The sequence below is a fragment of the Chroicocephalus ridibundus genome, chromosome 1, assembly GCF_963924245.1.
Source record: "Chroicocephalus ridibundus chromosome 1, bChrRid1.1, whole genome shotgun sequence".
Lineage (NCBI taxonomy): Eukaryota > Metazoa > Chordata > Aves > Charadriiformes > Laridae > Chroicocephalus > Chroicocephalus ridibundus.
Window position 1 is genome coordinate 157,423,651 of NC_086284.1, and position 19,801 is coordinate 157,443,451.

General features: G+C 42.7%; 1 protein-coding gene across 2 annotated transcripts in view; it reads right to left on the minus strand.

Annotated features, from left to right (window-relative positions):
• TMEM178B (transmembrane protein 178B) overlaps positions 1–13,265 on the minus strand; it is a 233,928-nt gene extending 220,663 nt beyond the window's left edge. For both annotated transcript variants that reach the window (XR_010069044.1, XM_063319888.1), the window contains exon 1: positions 11,048–13,265. Coding sequence is in view for 1 of the 2 variants with exons in the window: in XM_063319888.1 (XP_063175958.1) it covers positions 11,048–11,429 (382 nt within the window). In the remaining variant the exon portion in view is untranslated. The remainder of the gene's footprint in view (positions 1–11,047) is intronic.
• Between the last annotated feature and the right edge of the window lie 6,536 nt (positions 13,266–19,801).

The window sequence follows — 19,801 nt, forward strand, 5'->3', positions numbered from 1 at the left end:
ATGTTGTCCTTAGCTTATACACACCTTCCTTCTCTCCTGTGTCTAACTCCATTTCCTCTGGACAACAATTATATTTATAAAATAGATTTTCCATTGGTCTCCTCACACTTGTAACCCCACCCTGGACCTGCTTCAGCTTGAGTTCATCTTTCTCAGAGGCGGCTGACAAGAATAGCAAGGATTATAACAGAGAAGCCTTGATTAATACCTTGCCCACAACTTTAACATTTCCCTAGTTGAAATATCTGGCCAGCCCTGTTCTTCAATCACATCTGACTTTCTCCTGGTCGTGGCTCTGCCACTCTCTGCCTGCACTTGAAGATAGGTGCACCCTCATGAGCCCCTTTGTCCTTGTCCCCACTGAGGTGCACTCTGTGATCACATCCCGACTGCACGTAGGGTGAAATTCAGGTATGCACCTTTCCAACCTTGAAAGGGAACTTGCCGCAGTACCTGGACATGGAGGAAGCCATCTGAGCCCCAACCTTCCCACAGCTTGGATGTCTGGGGGACCAGATTTCCAGCGTGAAACACAGAGGGTATTTATTTGCCCAACAATGTAAACATGTCCTCCAGGACCAAACGTTCACATTGAAAAGAAATTTCACATCTTTCCTATCACCCAGTTCTCAACATTACCCAGTTCTTCATATATAATATTGCAGGCCGCCTTTCTCTTGGCAATGCCTCATCATTGTGGCAGCAGCAAATGTCTTAAGTTCACTGCTTTGTGCCCAGCTCAATGAGAGCTACCATCTCCCCTTACAGACAATATCATTAATGACATCATTATTAAATAAGGTTGGTCCCCTGCTTCAGGAACTCTACTGCTGACCTTCATCTTGATACACCCTCTCTCAGCACTTGTTGCCTTCCCTTGGCCAGTTCCTTAAACACACTGTGAATTGTGTACTAATTACCTTAATGTTGTAACAAACCATTTCCTTAGGGACGGAATATAAAATCCTTTACCAAAATCCCGATAACTTACGTTTAAGGCATTTCCTTGTGTCAAAACCCATTTAGCTTCCTAGCAAAATATACCAGGGTAGTTTGGCACACTTCAAAAAGAAAAACATACATTGAATGTTTATTTCATTTCCCCCCGTGCATTTAATTAATCTTTCCTTTAGAACTTACTTCAAACTCTGCTTGGTATTATTATGATCAAGCTAAAAGGTCCGCTGTGGCCCAGACAACTTTTTCTCTTTTCTTTAAATATAGATTTGCTACTTTTCATTCCTAATGTACCATCCTAATTAAGATAGATTTATTGAAAATCCTTTTTACTGGACTAGCAATGTCACATACCACGTAATTCAGAAGTCTGAGATGGAAATTATCCAACTTCCCAATTTGAGCCCATTAAGCTATTTGAGTTTTTCCATTTGCCCTGTTCCTGTTAGCTGGCTCCTTTGTCTCTCTGATCACTATAACATTCCTCCCTCTCTCTTTAACCATTATGGAATATCATATGAGCAGAACTGGGTAATCTTGAGGACTGGTGAATAGAAAAGGGATGAAATTTAACACAAAACACCAGCTCATGCAATTAGGGACTAACAATGAGAAATTTCTTTCCAACGTGAACGTTTGTCCTGAACGATGTTTGCATTGTTGGGCAACTGTCCTCTGTGTAAAACCGGGATAATTCCACTCTTCAGAAGTCCTTTATGGTTAAAGATCAAGAAGTACAGTATTCAGATACTATCTCAAGGGGAACCACCTAAGCAAATTACAGAAGAGAATCTGGGGTAGTGACCTCTCTGCCCCTTAAGCTTTATGTTTTAGTGTCTCCTCCATTCAGTTTACAACCCCGTTTGACACTGTCAGTCACCGAAAAGACAGAACTTCATACTGCACTCTCCCCCCATCCTCCTGTTCCACTGCTTGGACCATCCCCTGGTCTCTTTCTGCAACAACCATCAGCCACCACCTTCGTGCTAAACTTGCTTGGCCTTTCTGTCACCTCAGATCATCAGTATTAAGGACTTCTTGTGAGCTGTCAGTCCTTTATCACTGTCTTCATCATTTCGTTCCTTTCTCTGCATGCTGATGTTATCCATGCTGCACTCTTTCATTCATAGACCTTTTCCCCTGCATTTCCCTACCTGCTCCTGCCCTGCCATCCCAAATCCCAACAGACCCATAGCAGTTGCACTCTGCTATGTCTCACACAGCAGAGCATCTCTGACCGGAATCCCACTGTCTGGCTGACTTTCTCCACTGTAAACGCATTGTTCCTCCATTCAGTTCTGCTCATTTCCTAGACTTACTACTCCAGCTCAGCTCAGTTAAATCTCAGATTCAGTCATAGTCACCTCTTTGCCACATTTGGCTTATTCTTCAGACCCTCCCACCTCCTCCAGCCCCCACTTAAGCCGTTACACAGGATTTTACCCAGTTCTTCCATGAGAAAAATGACAAACTATGATCTTCCTCTTCCAGTAGCTTTGCCTTCTGTTTCCTCTTCCCCTCCTACAACTCCTTCCTCATTCTTCTCCCACAGATGAAAAAGTCCTATGCAGCTCTCTTCCTTCATTGCTTCCATTTGTTGCCAAGCCAGTCTTACCCTATATCCTGACCTTCCTTATGGCTGTCCTTGTCCTCTCATTCTCTCTTCTCCTTGACCTCTCACGCCCCTCTGTCTCTTTACTCTCATAATGCAAGTACCATTCAAGCTCTTTTCTCTTAAAATACTCTCATCTTAAAACATTCTTTCATCTTAAAACATTTATTTTCCTCTCTAAATACTGTGTCTTTTTTTTCTCCTCCCTTTCATCATCAACCTCTCTGAATACGCCAGGTACAAATGCCACCTGGAGTCCCCCCTACCGGTTCAGTGCAGCTTCCTCTCCCTTGCAACTGCAGCTGCAAAATTCTTTACTTAACGTACTAGGCAAATTTCAGCACAGTGTGACTACTCTGTTCTCATCTGCTGCAGCATGTCAGCTACCTTCAGTAGTCTCCTGTGCTGTTTTAACCTGAAATAGTGTCTTTCTTCAGCTACCGTGACATTACTCACTTCTCTTGCACCACCTTTGAATCTGCTCCTTTTGCACGCCCTCCAGAAGACATTTTTCTTCTCCCAGCTCTGACATAAATTCATAGGGCTTTTCTCTTTCTGTATTTTACTCCTTGGTAATTTCCGTCACAAACATAGATCCCACTACCATCTCCATGCAGCAATCTGTGGATTCACTCCTCTCAAACAAACTTGTCTCCCTAGCTCCACACCCACAGTCTCTGATACTCCTTCATAGACATACATAGGGCTTACCATAACTAAAACAAAGTTCCTAATGTTCTTCTCCTGTCTTTACTATTTGCATCCTTCAGTGATTCCTCTCTTGCTCATCACAGCAAACACTATTACTTTCCTTGTTGTTCTGGTCAACAACTGGAGCAACACCTTCATCTCATGTCTCTCACTACATCCACAGAAGCCGGGGATTGTCTAAGGTTTGCATATTCTTTCTCCATCCAGGCGCTCATTATCTCATGCCTTTATTACTACAATATTTCTTTTTCTGACCTTTACAAATGTGATCCTGCCCTCCGTGTATCCATTCAGGATGCTGCTAGAAATATAATTTTCCTAACACATCACTCTGACCACGTCATTTCTCTTAGCAGCTCTAGACTGCTGTCCCAATATCTATCTCATTATTGTAATCTACTTGTCTTCATTAAGGAAATGTCAACTTCCTCCTGCAGTCAACCAAAGAGGTCGATCCCCATCACCTACTTATTAATTTTTCAAGCTGACATGACCCATGATTCTTCTGGTGCTATCCCTCAATATTTGGAAGACCGTCTTGTAAACATCTGCACCTCTTATTCATTACCTTTCTTTACAACTCTTTTAGGAATCCCGCATTTCGTGGTGCTTACAGCAATGTCGTGAGCCTGTTGGTGTTTTAAAACCACTATCAGTCACGCTGAACATAATTACTTTGTCGTCACCTTGTACTCTCTCATAAGGCTGCATTACTCTCCAACATTTAAAGTGCAGCAACATGTCAAAAGGACAGGGACATTTTTCTGATCCATGATTTCTGATCCATGATTAAGGCTCATAAATCCTACGGTAGAACTCTAACTGATATTAATAATAATGAACGAAATCCCTATTATACTGCTACTGAGCTGAGGTACAAGGGATTAAGTCACTTGCCTCAGGTCATGAAGAAAGACTATGGCAGACCTTGGACTGAATTCTGGCTTTGTAAGCCCTGCCCTAACTGCAGCGCTACCTTTCTTCCATCTATTTTGGTAATTATCTACAAAGGATTATGATTTCAGCAGGCTCATCTGGGCAGTTCTGAATATTTATTTGTGGAAGAATTAGGCTTTATGAGAAAGAAAATGGGGAAATTTCCATTTTATAGTCTGATTTCTCTCCTGCAGAGAAAATATGTTAGTTTAGTTTATATTCTTTTCTTTTAAGTGGATTCTGGATTCCAGAATCCACATTCTTTATTTATTTATATCTTTAAAAACTAAGAAACACCATCTCATTTCTTTCTTTTGATCTTAAAGAGGTGAATACGTACTCAAGGGTTCCAGCAACATTTTGTTAGCAATGAGCCATTAAGTAACTTACAATATAAATGATTGTCATTATTTTTGCAGAACCTACAGAACATAAATTCTTCTTCCTCATTTACTGGCTCTGCAATAGTTAATGAACTCATTCCACTCTCGATGTTATTCTGAGTGCACAGAAAGACTTCTTCAATGAGAAAAAGCAATATTAATATGGATTTTTATTGCTGGAGATGACAAAATAGTTCAGATCATTTCACCTCTATTTAAGTGAAATAATCCTTCATATTTTTTACAGTAAACAGAACACATCTGCACTCATATTAAATCTTTCCTCCTCACTTTTAAAAAAGTTTTTCGGCCATAGGCAGAAAGGATAAAAATGCTGAGATTTCTCAAAAGGATTTGGATGCTCAATTAAATGAACAGGAATTAAACATGCAGTCCTGCAGGCAGCTCTGCAAATATCAGTTTCTCTTGCGAAGGGCATGATCCCGTCATTTTGACTCAGGCAAAATTTCCATTTGTCTTCAACGGCAATTTTGCTTGAAAGCCAACAGCTTGATTGAAATTTGCCCTTTAAAACAGCATGATTAAAACCAGTTGCAGCTCTGTTAAATTACATATATGTTCTTAGTATTTTTAGCAGATATATATTATCAAACTAATTATCTCAGATGTGTCAGAGGAACGTGTCAGATTCTCATTACTCGTGGTAAAGATACTCTTTAATGAACTGCTATTTAAGTTTAATGCAATTAAAATATTAAAATTGCTTATTTAAAATATGATGGGCCAAATCCTCCTGGAACTCACATGCATGGAACACCAGTGATTTCATCCATCGAATGACTGGAAAATGTCTGAACGAGAGGATGTCTTTGCTGTATCTTCGAAACATGCAGTTATTTGACTTCCAATCTACATCGACAGATAATTATGGCATCGAAAACGGTGAAGGCTAAATACCTTGTTAGCCTAAGATTCAACTGAAAGCCTGTCTACTGCTTAAATTTCACTGGAGATCTCCAGCAGAACTCTGCTGTGACAGAAGGGAGCACAGACCTCGCATTGGCCTTTCTATCCAGGGACAATTTTAACCTCAAAGGAAATACTAAAGGCCTGAACTTGCTGCATCACCACGTTCAATAAAACATTACTATTGACTTCACTAGGATCAGAATTGAGACTTCAATAAAGTCCTTTTTATAATGGAGAACAGTTGGGATTTCAAACACATTTTAAACAAAGCATTTGGATTCTTTAATGTATGAAGGATACATGAAAAAAACGGCTGTCCTGGCAAAACCATAGCAAAAACCTGGCAAAACCATTGCATTTTAGAAGTAAAATCTACAGCAACGAAAGGTATTGCAAGTCCTTTTACGGGAATAAATCTTTCTACTCCTAGAGATAGCTGCAAATAGCCTCTCTTCAGGCTTTTCCAACTGTGTATAAATAATCCCTAGTGACGGCTGGAGTAGTCCTGTTAAGCCTTTCTTCCTCAGTTGTACTGTGCATCTGACAAACCAAAACAGAGAACGCTTTCATCCCAGAAATCTTGCATATTATTTGGGGCGGAGGTAGGCTGCACAGGAATTACTTGCCTTTTTTTTTTTCAATGGGCTAAGTATACTCGCAATAAAATGTTTTAAAAATAGGATTTACTATGACTTCCACAGATCTTGGGGGAAGAGGGAAGGTAAAAAGGGTACTGAAATAACAAGGTCATTGTGATTATTTTTTTTAAATACAATTGGATTCCAACAGCAGGCAGCAGAGACCCATCCAGACAGGTTTAACTGGCAGCCTTCCAAAAGCGAGATGAAAGGTCCTCCGAGTAGTAATTGTCTAAATGGAACAGTCTCTGGTTATTGTGCAACTTCTTCATCTACTTTATTGTACCTTTATAATTAAATGATGTAATTCCTTTTTTTCCCTTTCTTGCTTTCTTCCCGACTAGTGCAGGAAAGCATCTGAGCAACGCTGCCATAGGATGCAGACAGACTTTGTGGCTTCCAGTTTTTTTCAGGATCACTACAAGTCATACACAAGGAGTTGCGAGCAGGTGGTTGCCAAAGCAGGACAGAAACTCTGCCTTCTCCTGGCCATGAATGGACACTTACCTGCATTTCAAATCTCTGCTTAAGCATTTTAGTAGTGGAGGTGGTTAGTTCACTGGGATTTTTTGGTTGGGTGAGGGCATGCTGCTTTTGCTAGAAACTCAGTGGTAAACCAGCAAACAGTGGATCTAACAGGATACAGGGAACGCTACATTTAACAGGGTATTAAGCAGCGGGTCTAATTCGCTGAGGAGGCTGAACAGACACATGACAATCAGAAGAAGCTTAGAGTATTGTGCTGAACAAACCCAGAGCCAGCGTCTCCTGACTGTGCAAGGCTTTAGGGATCAGGCGTGAAACTCTGGTCCCAAGATGCTAAAAGACTTGATCAGATGCAAAAGCAGAATCAGAGGACCAGCTTTGCAAGCCTTCTTTTTGGCTGGTCCTTCTTTACAAGAGTGCCCTGACTCTACGTAGCCCATTCACAAGAAAAAAGATTATTCAGGCGAGTAAAAGTTAGCAAGACTGGGTATGTTCAACTCCAATAATTTCTTTATTGACTGTAATTTATGTTGTTTCTGGTTTTATTTTTTTTCATTCATTATGACAAAAAGAAAAAATTAATTGCCTAATTTTGATGCAGTTTTAGAATATTCTTCAGGTCTTTGGTCTCATGTCTGCCTGGCTCTCCCTGAGTATGCTAACTTGTGAAAATCTGTTTTAATTTATTGCCAATTTATCTAATTGTATTATTTTGAAATATGCACCTGGATTCTATGGGAATATAAAAAAAGGAATAGAAGAAATATAAATAGGTCCAACTAATTTATATATGTATTAGTGTCTATTATATCTATTCATGAGAAATCTGAAGTAACAGTTCTCCAGTTTTTCTATCAAAATCCAACAAAAAGGTTTTGATTTATTTGCCAGAAAGTAAAACTAATAAATACAGAATAGAAGCACAGAAGTGACCCAGCTTCTTCAGAAACAGACCTGTTTTTTAAAACCACTGTCATCACACCACTGCCAAGTACCACAGGGCCTGATCCTGCCACAAGCCAATTGCTTACGGCTTGTATTAATTTCAGCAGAGTTCATAAGCAGAATAACTGGAGGGTATTTGCAAAGCTAGTTAGGCTCTTAATGACTATTTTTTGTTATCCTTTGACAGACAAACCTACCATTCTCAATACTGGAATTTTTGCCTAGGGAAAGATGTAGGATCTGTCTCAAAATAAATGGATCACTTAGATCCTGTCCAGCTGAAAAAAAAAAGGAAAAAATAAAGCACCAACCACCAACCCTTAATAGCATTTACATTCAATTACATATAGCATTACACGCAATATTTGGGGCCAGAACCTACATTAGTTTATCCAGCTCCGGAAGAGGTGTGTTAGATTAAATTAACAGCTGGCAGAGGAAGGAGAGTAAAAGGCCTATGTACCAATAACATCCTCTTTTATATGGTATTTGCCCTGGAGCTCTCATTTTATACAGAGAGAGATTTCGTCTGTGCAGGAATATGTCCCCAAATCAGGGTATTTAATTACTACAGGTAGAGAACTTCTGCAGCTCTTTACATCTGCACAGGGCATGCTTTGCCCAGGCACCCACCCCTGCAACCTCTAACTCCAGATGAGTGTCTGCCACGGAAGAAAAACTAGAAAAGCAAGGTGGTGCTGGCGGGATGAACCTAGAACACCTGCATGATTTTGAACTCATAGCTGTTCTCAACATCAGATAGCAATAGCAAACATACTTATGCCACTTTCATAATATAGCTGAGGATTGTAAAGAAACAAGTCTAGCAGCTGTCTTTCGGTGGCAACAGGGACACTAGTTGACTATCCATGTAAAGCTGGCTCCTTCTAATTCAGTGATTCCAGCATACAACGGTTTTTGATAGATGAGTATTTTACATTACTTTTTGGTAAGGGGAGAGTTAAATCCATTAGTTCTTTTTGATCTAACAAAACATAAAGTGGACAAGCAATCCTATAATATCTCCAGTTTTATCTCTGAGCAAGTCAAACACTTTATTTTATCAAATTGCCATTATACTTGCTTTTCTATGTTTTGATCTGGAGGTGCCAAAGGAACACACCTCTATAGCATTAGTGCTAACGTGTATGACTCTTCACCATGGCTGAGGGTTATAGTATAAGACGATCCTCACTCCAAAAAGACCATAAAATGAACTATAACATTGGTATTCAGTAATACAAGTCTCCCTCCTTTAACATTTCTCTCGATGTACAATGAAGTTTGTTAAATGTGTACCAAAAGCCTTTAAAGAAGGCAAGGATGACACACACTGATATTTGCACATACCTCCCTTATGTGCACAATTTGCACTTCTGACCTTGTGGCAGCGACTCTGCGAAGTGGCTATCTGGCCATCTGCAGACACATATGTCCAGGAATATGTGTGCTGGAACGCACGCTGTACCTGAGCCCGGGAATCCCTTGCTACCAGCTGAACGCTGTATATTTAGAGTTAGTTCACCACACTCATACTCATTCACACACTCATACACACACACGGTCACACATAAATTACAGCCGGATCTTTCAAAGACTATCTTCTCCTGCATTTAACCACCTCAGCTTGAGTTGCCACACTTTCTCTACGGTTAACAATCAGCAGAGCTGCCCTTACACATAACCCAGTGCCAGACAATTTCAGCAGTTTCTGGCAGAAGAAACAGATGTTCCTGAGCCCAGGACAAGGCAGGCGGTGAAAGAGGGACGAGTCTCACTTATTTCAACATGAAAAAGCTCTCTAATAACTTAAACTCCATTTGCCAAAGGTGAGCTCTGGTGACATGTTTGTCCGCTGTCAAGGTTGAATTTCTTTGTTTATGCCCCAAGCACAGCAAGCACACGTGGCAGAGCAATCCAGCCATCCCCAGCCAGCCCAGCACATCCATGCCCTCACCCAGATGAAGAGGATTCCCTCCTTCAGCACTGAAGGCAGCAGCAGGGTGCTGGGATGCTGACAGGCTTTAGACATGTTGACTTGTCCATTAAAAGTGGAACTGAAGCAACCAATTAATTTCATATAGGTCGTTAAACAGCAACTAGGCATTAAGGGTCACTAACAACACAGACAGGATCCCAACTAGTGATCAAGGTTCCCTGCTACACCACCTGTTTTTACTGTCTCAGTGCAAGGCTATACTGTGCTACTCACCTCTCCTGCTCACTTTGAAAACATCCAGAACAAAATGTATACATTGGCAAACACATGTGAGAGTATATCCCTCATGAATAATTAGCTTTAAGCAATAATTCTGTTTGCAATGTCTGAAGAGGGAATTAACGCAGGCTATCAAGGGAGTTTGGGACAGAGAACACACTTAGAAAACAAATATTTTTAAAGATTGCACGGTGTAAGAGACAATGATTTCACCGTGACGGAAATAAACCACTGGGGAATCATCTGAATGCAACAGAAGAACCATGGCAGGGAAATGTTATTTTGTTGTATGGAATAACCATGCTGTGGATAGCAAAGATGCTGTCATCCTTTACTGAAACCCTCACCATCCTGCAAAAACATACATCTTTGGTAGACCAGATGTTTAGGCTGGGTTGTATGCATATCTCCCCTTCCTATACTTTGGATCAAAGAAAAATTCAAGGCAAACTGACCATCACCTTGAACCTTGTACCTTGGGGGGAAATAAAGAAGAAGGACCAAAAGACAAGAAAATACATAGCACAAAAATGCTACAGGCAAACAGATGCATCTGCACCCCAAGAGAAAATTATGCCTTTCTAACACTCTTAATAAATTCATGTAATGTTTTGTAGATATTGAAAATATTCCAAAACATAGCTCAGTGTAAACAGCAAGCTGGGCTTCCTGCTGCTCTTTAGCATTTCTCTTTGTTTACTCTCCATTTGAGGATAGAAAAAGCCTACATGTGAGCACTGCAAATGGTGTATTTCAGGACTGATGGTGTATTTGGTAGGGGAATGATGAAATACAGACATATGTAACCTCCAATAAAATAGTATGTACTTTGCTTGAGTCAACAGGGTCAAACAAAATTTAAAAAAAAAAAAACAGCACCTGCTTTATTAATACTTTTTATTTGTATGTGGAAACTAATCTGATACCATGGTGATGGGCAGACTATATTAAGCTTTGAGAGACAGAGATATGAGAGACATTCTGGGGTGTGTCTGCTCTCACCCCCACTGCCTTTCTTGCTCCCAAACCCCACGCCTCAGTAGAGACCCCATGGGAAACTGCCCTGGCAGTACTTCAGGAAGCGATGCCCAGCCAGGCCAGTTCACCCATTGCAAGGAGAGGTACTTGGCTAGAGATGCCAGCTCCCATCTGTGAGCCCAAATGGCTCTGCTCAGCCTCTGCTCAGCTCAGGAGGGCCTGGCACATTTACATGGTAAAAAACAGCCCTTACCTTTGGCAATCAGCTCCTCCAGCTCTTGGTCAAATCCTTGTCGGTGGCATTTCCTCCAGAGCCCCATGTTGGTCGAGTTGTACTGTCTGTTGCACTCATCGACTGCGCTCATAGCAAAGATCTGCCTCCTGTTTCTTGCCAAGAGGAGTTTCCCTTCCCAGCGGTCCAACCTAGACCTGCTGGCCCTGAGAGGCAGGTTGTTGTTGGAATTATAAATGAAGCCAGGATCATTTCTCTTAGTGGTGATGCTCTTGCACCTCTCTCTGTGCTTCCTGGCATCAGTTTCGTACCAATGGTCAGAGCAGATTGCCACAGCCAGCATGCCCAGGGCACAGAGAGCTAAAGAGAGGCCAGCATACAACAGTAACCTTCCAGCAGCCATACCTCAGCTTCACAGAAACACCATGGACATCTTCACAACAGGCAAAGCCCTTGAGCGTGAGACCACGCAAAAAACCTCCGGAGCAGCTGCTAGGTGTCACTTGGCAGAGACTGCCTCAAACATCCCAACTCCCGTGGCTCACATCCACGCTGCAGAGGGATGCTGAGAGCGCTACAAAGTTCTGCCCTGGAGGCAGTCCTGGAGTCTCATCTGCCTCTGCTCCTCTGTGGAAGAGACCTGGCGAGGAGAAACACAGCCTTCCACCTCGAAGCCAGCAACCCACCTACTAAAGATGTCCTGCTCCCCTCCACCACGAGCACCGAGCGACAAGGGCTGATGGGTTATATCCCCCCTGAAGCTGAAAGCTACAGCTGTTTGATCAGTCCATTAATCTCTTTCAATCTGGCCAGCTCGGAAACCCAGAAGAGATGGCTTTCAGATCAGCAGGCTCACCACAGCATCATCACAGGACAGAAAAGTTCAACAGCTAGAGATCTCCCGCTTGCAAGCAGCCGGGTATCCGGGTTGCAGGAACGAGTGACTTGCCTTTTCTTTTGTCAGCGGCTCAGCGAGAGCATCATCGTCTGGACGGTCGGTCGTTTGCTTGGGTTTAAAGCGGGGTCGAAGGGGAGGGAGCAGGAGGGGGGAGCAATCTGTTGTTGCTGCTGCCGCTGCTGTTTTAAATCGTGGCTAAAACACAACCTCCTCGGCTGGATCTGGAACCGCAGGCATGCACAGGTCTCTCTCTCGCTTAGCAGTCTTCGCTGACAGTCACTGACATCTTGGCTTCGGAAACACCTCGGCTTCTCTCTGCCAGCCTTGCCATTCACTCGCCTGCTTTTGTCGTCTGCGCTGTCATCCAGGCAGCGTTAACGCCACGGCCCCTTCCCCGGAGCGCCCCGGCAGCGCCTCGGTTCTCCTCCCTCCCGGCGAGCGCGGCGCCGACCCTCCCCGCTCCCGGGCCGGGAGAGGCGGCGGGGGGACCTGCCGCGACCGCCCGCCTCCCGCTAGGCAGCACTGGAAGCAGTCCTCGGCCCCGGCATCGTGGGGTTTTTTTCCACCACCACCACCACCCCCTTTCCGCTGGTATATGAAAAAAGGCTTCCTTCGTCCCCGGCGCTGGGATGTGTTGTGCACAGTTTGCCTAACACGGCGGCACGTTAGCCATCTGCAAGATGAAGGCGGGCAGGCAGGGCTACGGCTGGCTGAAAGGAAGCTAAGGAATGGGGAGGGGAGGGAGGTCGGGGTAAATCAAACCAAAACAAACCGGGGGGTGGGGATGAGGATGGGGGTGGGGGGGAGGTTACACACACCTTACGCGGGGAGAGGAAAGCAGCCCCTAACAGTTGTCAACAGCTTTCGGTCTGCACCATTTCTCTGCCATATGGGCCGATCTCCACGTCGGAGCTGAGATTTTTAGCTCAGCAGCTTCATACGAATCGTATCCCCAGCATCAGCAGTTATATATTCAGACATATTTTTCTTTCTCCTTAAATTTCCACTCCCTTTCTCTCTAATGGGAATAACTCACCCATTTTGTAGAGATCAAGTGCAACAGAAGGCGAGCTGGAGTCCCCAAGCTTTAGAAATCTCATTTCACCGTTTTTAACCCAAATAAGAGCGAATCCAATCTTCTGTACACCTGGGAATCTTTCCTTGTTCAAACACCGAGCCCTGCAGCCTTGGCTAAAGCCTACAGACAGAGAATACAGAGCGCTGAGCCAAAAGCCAGTGATGTCACCCATGCAACGTGAGACTCATTTCTTATTTCTCTAGCCTCCTTAAAGATAAACTGCACCACTTCCCAGGCAGGAAATGTCGAAGCCTTACTTTCTTAAGAGGGGAAAATGTAAAACCTGGATTTAACTGGATCCTCCTCAATCTTGGTCACAAGCCCTTACATTGTGTCAACCAAATCCAAGACAAGCAGAGCTGTTTCTTACTGCACCAAAAAAAATCCCAACCTCCTATGTAACACAGAGCATGAGCTTGGAAAAAACCCTGGATTCAAGACCTGTGCGATTCAGAAAACTGAGGCCTCCAGACTCTGAACTGCACTATTTAAAAAGGAAATAAGCACAGCCATTTCCCTTGCATCAAAAAGAAAGGGATCTTGCATCAAAAAGCATCTGGGATCCTGGCACACCCTGTCACAGTATCCTGGAACTGGCAGAGGAACCTAGTTAGCCCCATCCAATATTTGGCTCCTACACACCAATGACTCCACAGCATGAATAGCAAACAACGCAGTCACTCCTACTGCACCAAAAAGTCCACAGCCCAGTGTCTCTCCATGGCCAAGTCGCCACAAAAATCTACATCCACGCTGGATCCTATCAGCTTTTGGCCCTTGAAGCCCAAGCCGTGTCATCTGAACAGAAAATAAGCACAGCGTTTATGGAACCCCTGGGCTGGTGACAGCCCTTGGCCCCAGGAGGGGAGTACTGGGATTTTGCTAGCTTTTAACCCTAGCCACACAAATTGTACTTGTTCCAGTGGGGAGGGCAGAACGGGGACCACATAGCTCTTCAGGTATCAGAAACACATACCTGGATTTTCTTGTGGAATAAAGCTGCATCAGAAAAAAACACAGCTGGATCCTACCAGGATTGTATCATCAATAAAGGCAAGATGTCTCCTTCCATTTTACCTGGCAAAAACAGGGCCCAAGTCAGATGGGATTTCAGCTATGGAAGGTCATCTCTCCCATTAAACCATTTTTGGTTTGAAATGTACTGTATTGTCTAACCCCCTTGCATGATTACAAAACTTGCAAAGGAAAGTTGATCATCCAAACCACAGGCACTGTGATCATCCACATCCTCTGAAACAGCTCCATTGCAAAATTTCAGTTATGTTATGAATATTAACTGTACCTTAAAAGCTCCAGAGTTAATTGTTCAATTGAAACAAGGCACTAGTTTAATTTTTTAATTTTTTTTAGCAGTAACTTCCCTCTGTTGTTCATAATAAAGGCAAATATTTAAGCATCTAGGGCTTTTTAAAAACAGTTAAGCACAGGTGGATCCACTTCTATGACTTGATTTTTCAAGCAACTACATGTCAGTACATAAAAAGAATTAAATTTTATAGTGGGCTTGGAGCAGCCATACTTGTCTGTTCAGAGATAAAATTTAGAGGTCTGTGGTCAAAAAGCTGCTGGCTCCTATAAGAAGATGGCAAACAGGTTTCTTGCATTGCACCCACACAGAGATGAGACTGCACCTGGATTTCTTCATCAATTTTTAGCGTCAAGTCCCAAACTGAAGGATGAGAACAGGGAACAAGCCTCATGTTAACAAATGTCTTTTTTGGCTGATAGGATTGTTGGATTTTTGATTTAAGCACAACAGTCTGCTATATTTATTCTCTATTCAGACTGAACTGAAAGACTGGAGGTAACAGCAAAATGGAGGATCCAGCTACTAGAGCTATTTTTCTCATGATATTAGCCAAAGATACATTAGGGGATAGGAAAATCATACAGTGTAATCATACCTACATTTCTTTTCTAGTTAAACATTACGATTACAGTCCAAAGAGACAAGATTTGTGTGGACCCAGGTAGGTCCAGGTGACAGGCTTTTCCATCACACTCCAAGGCAGCAAGAGAGTTTGGGGCAGAGGGACCTTTGTACCTGCAGAAGCCAGACTTATGCCCTCTTCTCATTCTTAAACATGGGTTTCAAAGCCAAAAATTGGCATGCAGTTCCAGGTTTTCACTTTTTCTCTGAAATGGCATTTCAGTGGCAGTTTCTATGCATTTTTATTTTTTTGCTCACATTTGTAGCTTTATCAGATAGCAATCTATATCCTCCTCCAAGTCATCTTAAATATATAAATGTAGGAGAGAGTGTTGTATTTCAAATGAGCTCCACTTTAACTCTTAGAATTAAAGATTTCTCTCCCTCACCATCATTGTCCCCTTCTTTTCAGGAGGGGCAGAATATTGCTTGCTGCAGGCATTAGGAACCTTTCCTCCGTCTCTTCCCGGGATTATTACAGACAGCCCCTTCTCAGCGCAAACAGATCATTATTAAATTCTCTTCCTCCCACCCCACCCCCACCTCGCCACAGGGGGAAAAAAAACAATTCTTGTCGATCTTCAGATGAATGTAAGCTGGGAGAAAGGCATTTAAAAAAAAACAAAACAAAACAAAACAAAACCTCCACGCACACTTGGGCACGTTACGTACCGCTCTCTACAGTGAATTAAGGGCATCTTGGCAAAAAGGCAAGTAACTCATGGGTCTTGAATGAATCGGAAAGGGAAAATGCAGTTTTTCTAAAGGACTGAAAGATGAGGCTTTCTTTTCTGCAGGTTACGATTTCAGTGATACAGAGGGAAAGCTAAAGCACATGGGTGCACAGGAAAAATGTCTGAAGGCATGGGACAGGGAAGAGCCCGGCAAGTCTGTTCAGAACAAATTCCTTGTGACAAGGCGTGCGTTGCCCGCTAGACCTCACCACGGATGTTGTCTTACAGAGAGGGACAGTCTCGTCTCCCTGTCCTCCCAGGATTGTTTCCGCCTTCCTTAGCATCCTCCAGCTACCATCACCCACCGCCTTCCAAAACAGCTTCAGACACCAAAGGAAGGAGAGCGCCTGTACCAAGGTACACACAGGCGAGGTGCTGGGTTAGAAGGGGGGAAGGACAGAGTTAATGGACAACCAATTGCAATTTGCTTTCTTCGTTGTTTTTTTTTTTTTTACATCAAAATGACCTCCACCATATTTTTCTTCTTCCTCCTCTTTTTTTTTTCTTTTAAAGAAAAAGAGTTCAGTGCCATCTAGTGGGGGAGGGGATTGAGCAAGTCAACGCGCTTCCCCCTTATCGGGGTCTGTGCCGGTAACTCCGTTTATTCAACAGGGAGAGATGATCCCCACTATTCCCCTTCTCTCTTTGTGATCTTCATTTCCCAAGAGGTGATGCTTAATTTACATGGACTCCAGCCTTCATCCATTGTAAAGAACCACCTACTGAAGCCAAAGGAACTCGTACTAGTGCTGTATTACTTGGGGTAGCACTGGCCCTGGAGGCAGTTCGCTGCTCTAATTACAGGATTTCAAATACAAGACAGTAATCAAACCAAACACAGATACAACAAATAATATCTACTAATATTTTTTTATCGTTCCAGTGCACCTTGGATACTGCTGTGGGTGAATCCTGAGCATGCTAGCCCTTCCACTAACACAGACGTAAAAGATGCTGCCTATCCCATAGAAGCATCTTATGGTAACTCCCAAAACACTTGACCCATCAGTCAAACAGATTTTGGGGTGTTCAGGTGAGTCAGAACCAATCAGAGGCTCTATAAAGGAAGATCTGGAATATAAAACGCCACATAAAAGTTTGTCATCTAAAACCCAGGCATCTATACCAGTTTTAATGTTCCTTCTAGTATTTTTTTTTAACAGAGAAAGGCATTTTCAGAGGGAAACACCAGCCAGCTGCATAAACAGAAGCTCGCCATACGCACAGTCACGCACACAGAGATTAGGCAGACAGCTATGGATGCACTAGTGTTTAGCTGGGCACACACTAGTATCTAGCTGCACACACTAGCACCTACCTGGACGACTTCTGCCCTCCCCCCTGCCAACTCCCCAAAGGGATTTGTTTTGCTCTCTCTAAAAAAACCACATTTGGATTGCAAAATCAAGCAAGTTAGTGAATGCCAGATTTAAAACAACGCATGCAACATTAATTCTCCCGTTATGCAAACACATTATGATACAATCTTTAATTACATGACTTTTGTTTCCATGGGTCTCCTGCCTTTTTCAGTGCAAAGGATGGATGCTGCCCACTTAATGAACGCTATTCAAATTTTCTCCTATCCTTATCATCCAATGTGTGGTGCATGTACTATTTACTGCAGAGCATCCAGATCTTGCATTGAATACAGAATGATTAATTTCCTCATGGGCTTTTCTATAGTGGTGTTCTCATTGTAGTGTTTGACGAGATTTTTTTTACAAACATCAATGAATTTATCTTCAGAGCTCCCTGCTGAGGAACACAGATAAAAGCCAATATTTTCAAACATGTCAGTGTATTTTGGGTGCTCAATTAAAGAAGCTTAGAACCAAAACTTTCAGTGTGCTTAGCACTTTCCTTCCTCAGAGAACAGCTCGCAGTCACCTTAGCTCTAGACACAGTGGGCAGTATTTCTATGAATTAGTGCATGGGTGACTGGAACTGGATACACAGAAAATGGGAACCACATGGACAGCAGTTGGGAAGAATGTCATTTATTTGAGTCACCCAGCTTCATAATAGCAACTGTCACAAAGGGTGAAATAAAATCCAATTTTCAATTTCAATTCAATTGCCTTAACCCTGTGACCATGATTTTTCCTACCTGTATTCCTCTACTAGTCTACTACACAACCTCCAAACTCTTTACCAAACAGCCACCATCTCAGGACTGCAGAGTCCCAGTTCATCCATCATCTACCATGAATAGAAACAGAGTTTGTGTAGAAAGTAGGGTCTGATCATGTATCTTACTTCATGAACACACGACACCAATGGCAATTCATGGGCAATTTTTACTCTGGTGTTTTCTTAGAGTCTTAATCTAGTGACCTGAAGTTGTGATGAACCAGAGAAGCATGCATGAGATGAGACAGAATTAATCAGGGGGTCAGGAGCTGAATGGAGTGTAGCATCAAAAGAGTAGATTTGTTCTGGGAGGAAGCAAAATGCATTGTTGGGCAGAATGCAGGAAGCCATGTAGGTGAGCAGTCCTATATCATCTTTTTCAATAAAGCTGAGGGAACAGCCAACACTAAATCGCCTCATACAGAGACAGGTAAAAGACAGTACCCAACTAAAAAGAACGACACTATAATGTTGTTTTTCCAAAGACAAAACCAAAAAAATGACTGGGGGCTTTCCACTAAAATTGCTTCCTCCAGTGAAAACTTACTCTTTATTATCTAGCTGTCAGCTGTCAAACCCACATCACTACTAACAACCTAAGGCTACACTGTGGACACAGTTAACTATGTATGATGACCACTGCTTCTCATCATAACATCTCCAAGAATATTTTTAAGCTCACACAAAATAAGGATGAACTTTTTTAAAGCAAATTATAATTAAACTTTCCCCCAAAGTGCCCAGTGCGGACATCACGCTTGAAAAATGTCAGCCCAAGCAGTTAAAGTTTAGCAAAGCTATAAACTACTGAAAACAAGGGCTGATAGGCAAACTTAGTCAAATGAAGAGATTGTCCATGCACCACCTGAACACAGACTTGAGTGTTCATGGGCATTCTGGTAAACTGCAGAATAACTTGGAACCTATCACTCCATCTTTAAAGGTCTTGCCACAAATTTTAGCTTCTTCAACCAGGTGGTAGGATCTAAAAGTGTACCACACTCACAACTGAGCGCTAAAGTGACTGAGGAAAGCCAGCCTTGTCCCTGTCTCTGTTGAGTTCTGAGTAAACAGTGAAGTTCTTGCAATGTCAGAGGAGCATCAAGAAAATACTTAAGAAAAAGAAAAGGTCGACATTGCACACGTGTAAGTCTCTGTTGTTACAGGGAGTTCTGCTGGGCTAGGAGACTACTCAGCCAAAGCACAAAGGCAACCTTTAGCCCTCAGGGCTATTTCACATTCATCTCCCTGCAACAAAAAACACATCTTAGACCTTGCTTTCACAACCTGAGATTCAGCTTCACTGTGGTGCTCCCTGTGATCACAGCAGGCACGCTGTTATGCCTCCTGCTTATTGTCTTGCCAACTTGGTAGTCAACATCTTCATATTCTACAGCTCCTTCTCCTCTGAGTTGGACTTGATTTCACATGAACTCTCTCCCGTTTCTCCAAATGCCTTGCTAAGAGGGCTATTGTTTCATATAGCCCCCATATTTCCCCCGGTTCACCTTATGGATGCATCACGCCCAGCCTCTTACCCTAAATCCTGCTGCAGGAAAAAGCCATGACTTGCTGCAGTGACGAAGGTGACATTGCTCTGAATGCAGGAGTTGTACAGCAAGGTTACTTGCTGCCTAAAGCCAGCTACAGAAGGAAGATGACTCTCCGACATTGCCATCATTGGGCTCATCTGAAAACACAGATATTACTTCTCATTAAAATTCGTAGATCTTGCAACTTTTATAGAAATAGCAAGAAGAATCCAGGATGGCAGAGATGAGATGTTAGGGCCAAAGAGTACTGACTCAGAGCAAAAGCTCAGACTTCTGGCTGCCACTAATAAGCATATTTTGTAAAAAGTCACTTTTATTCTTAAAGCTACATCTAACACTTTGATCTTCAATACATTAAAGCTTGAATAATTCTGATTTTGCTGTAGTGCATCAATATTATTTCATATGGGCAGTCTAAGATGAAGGTG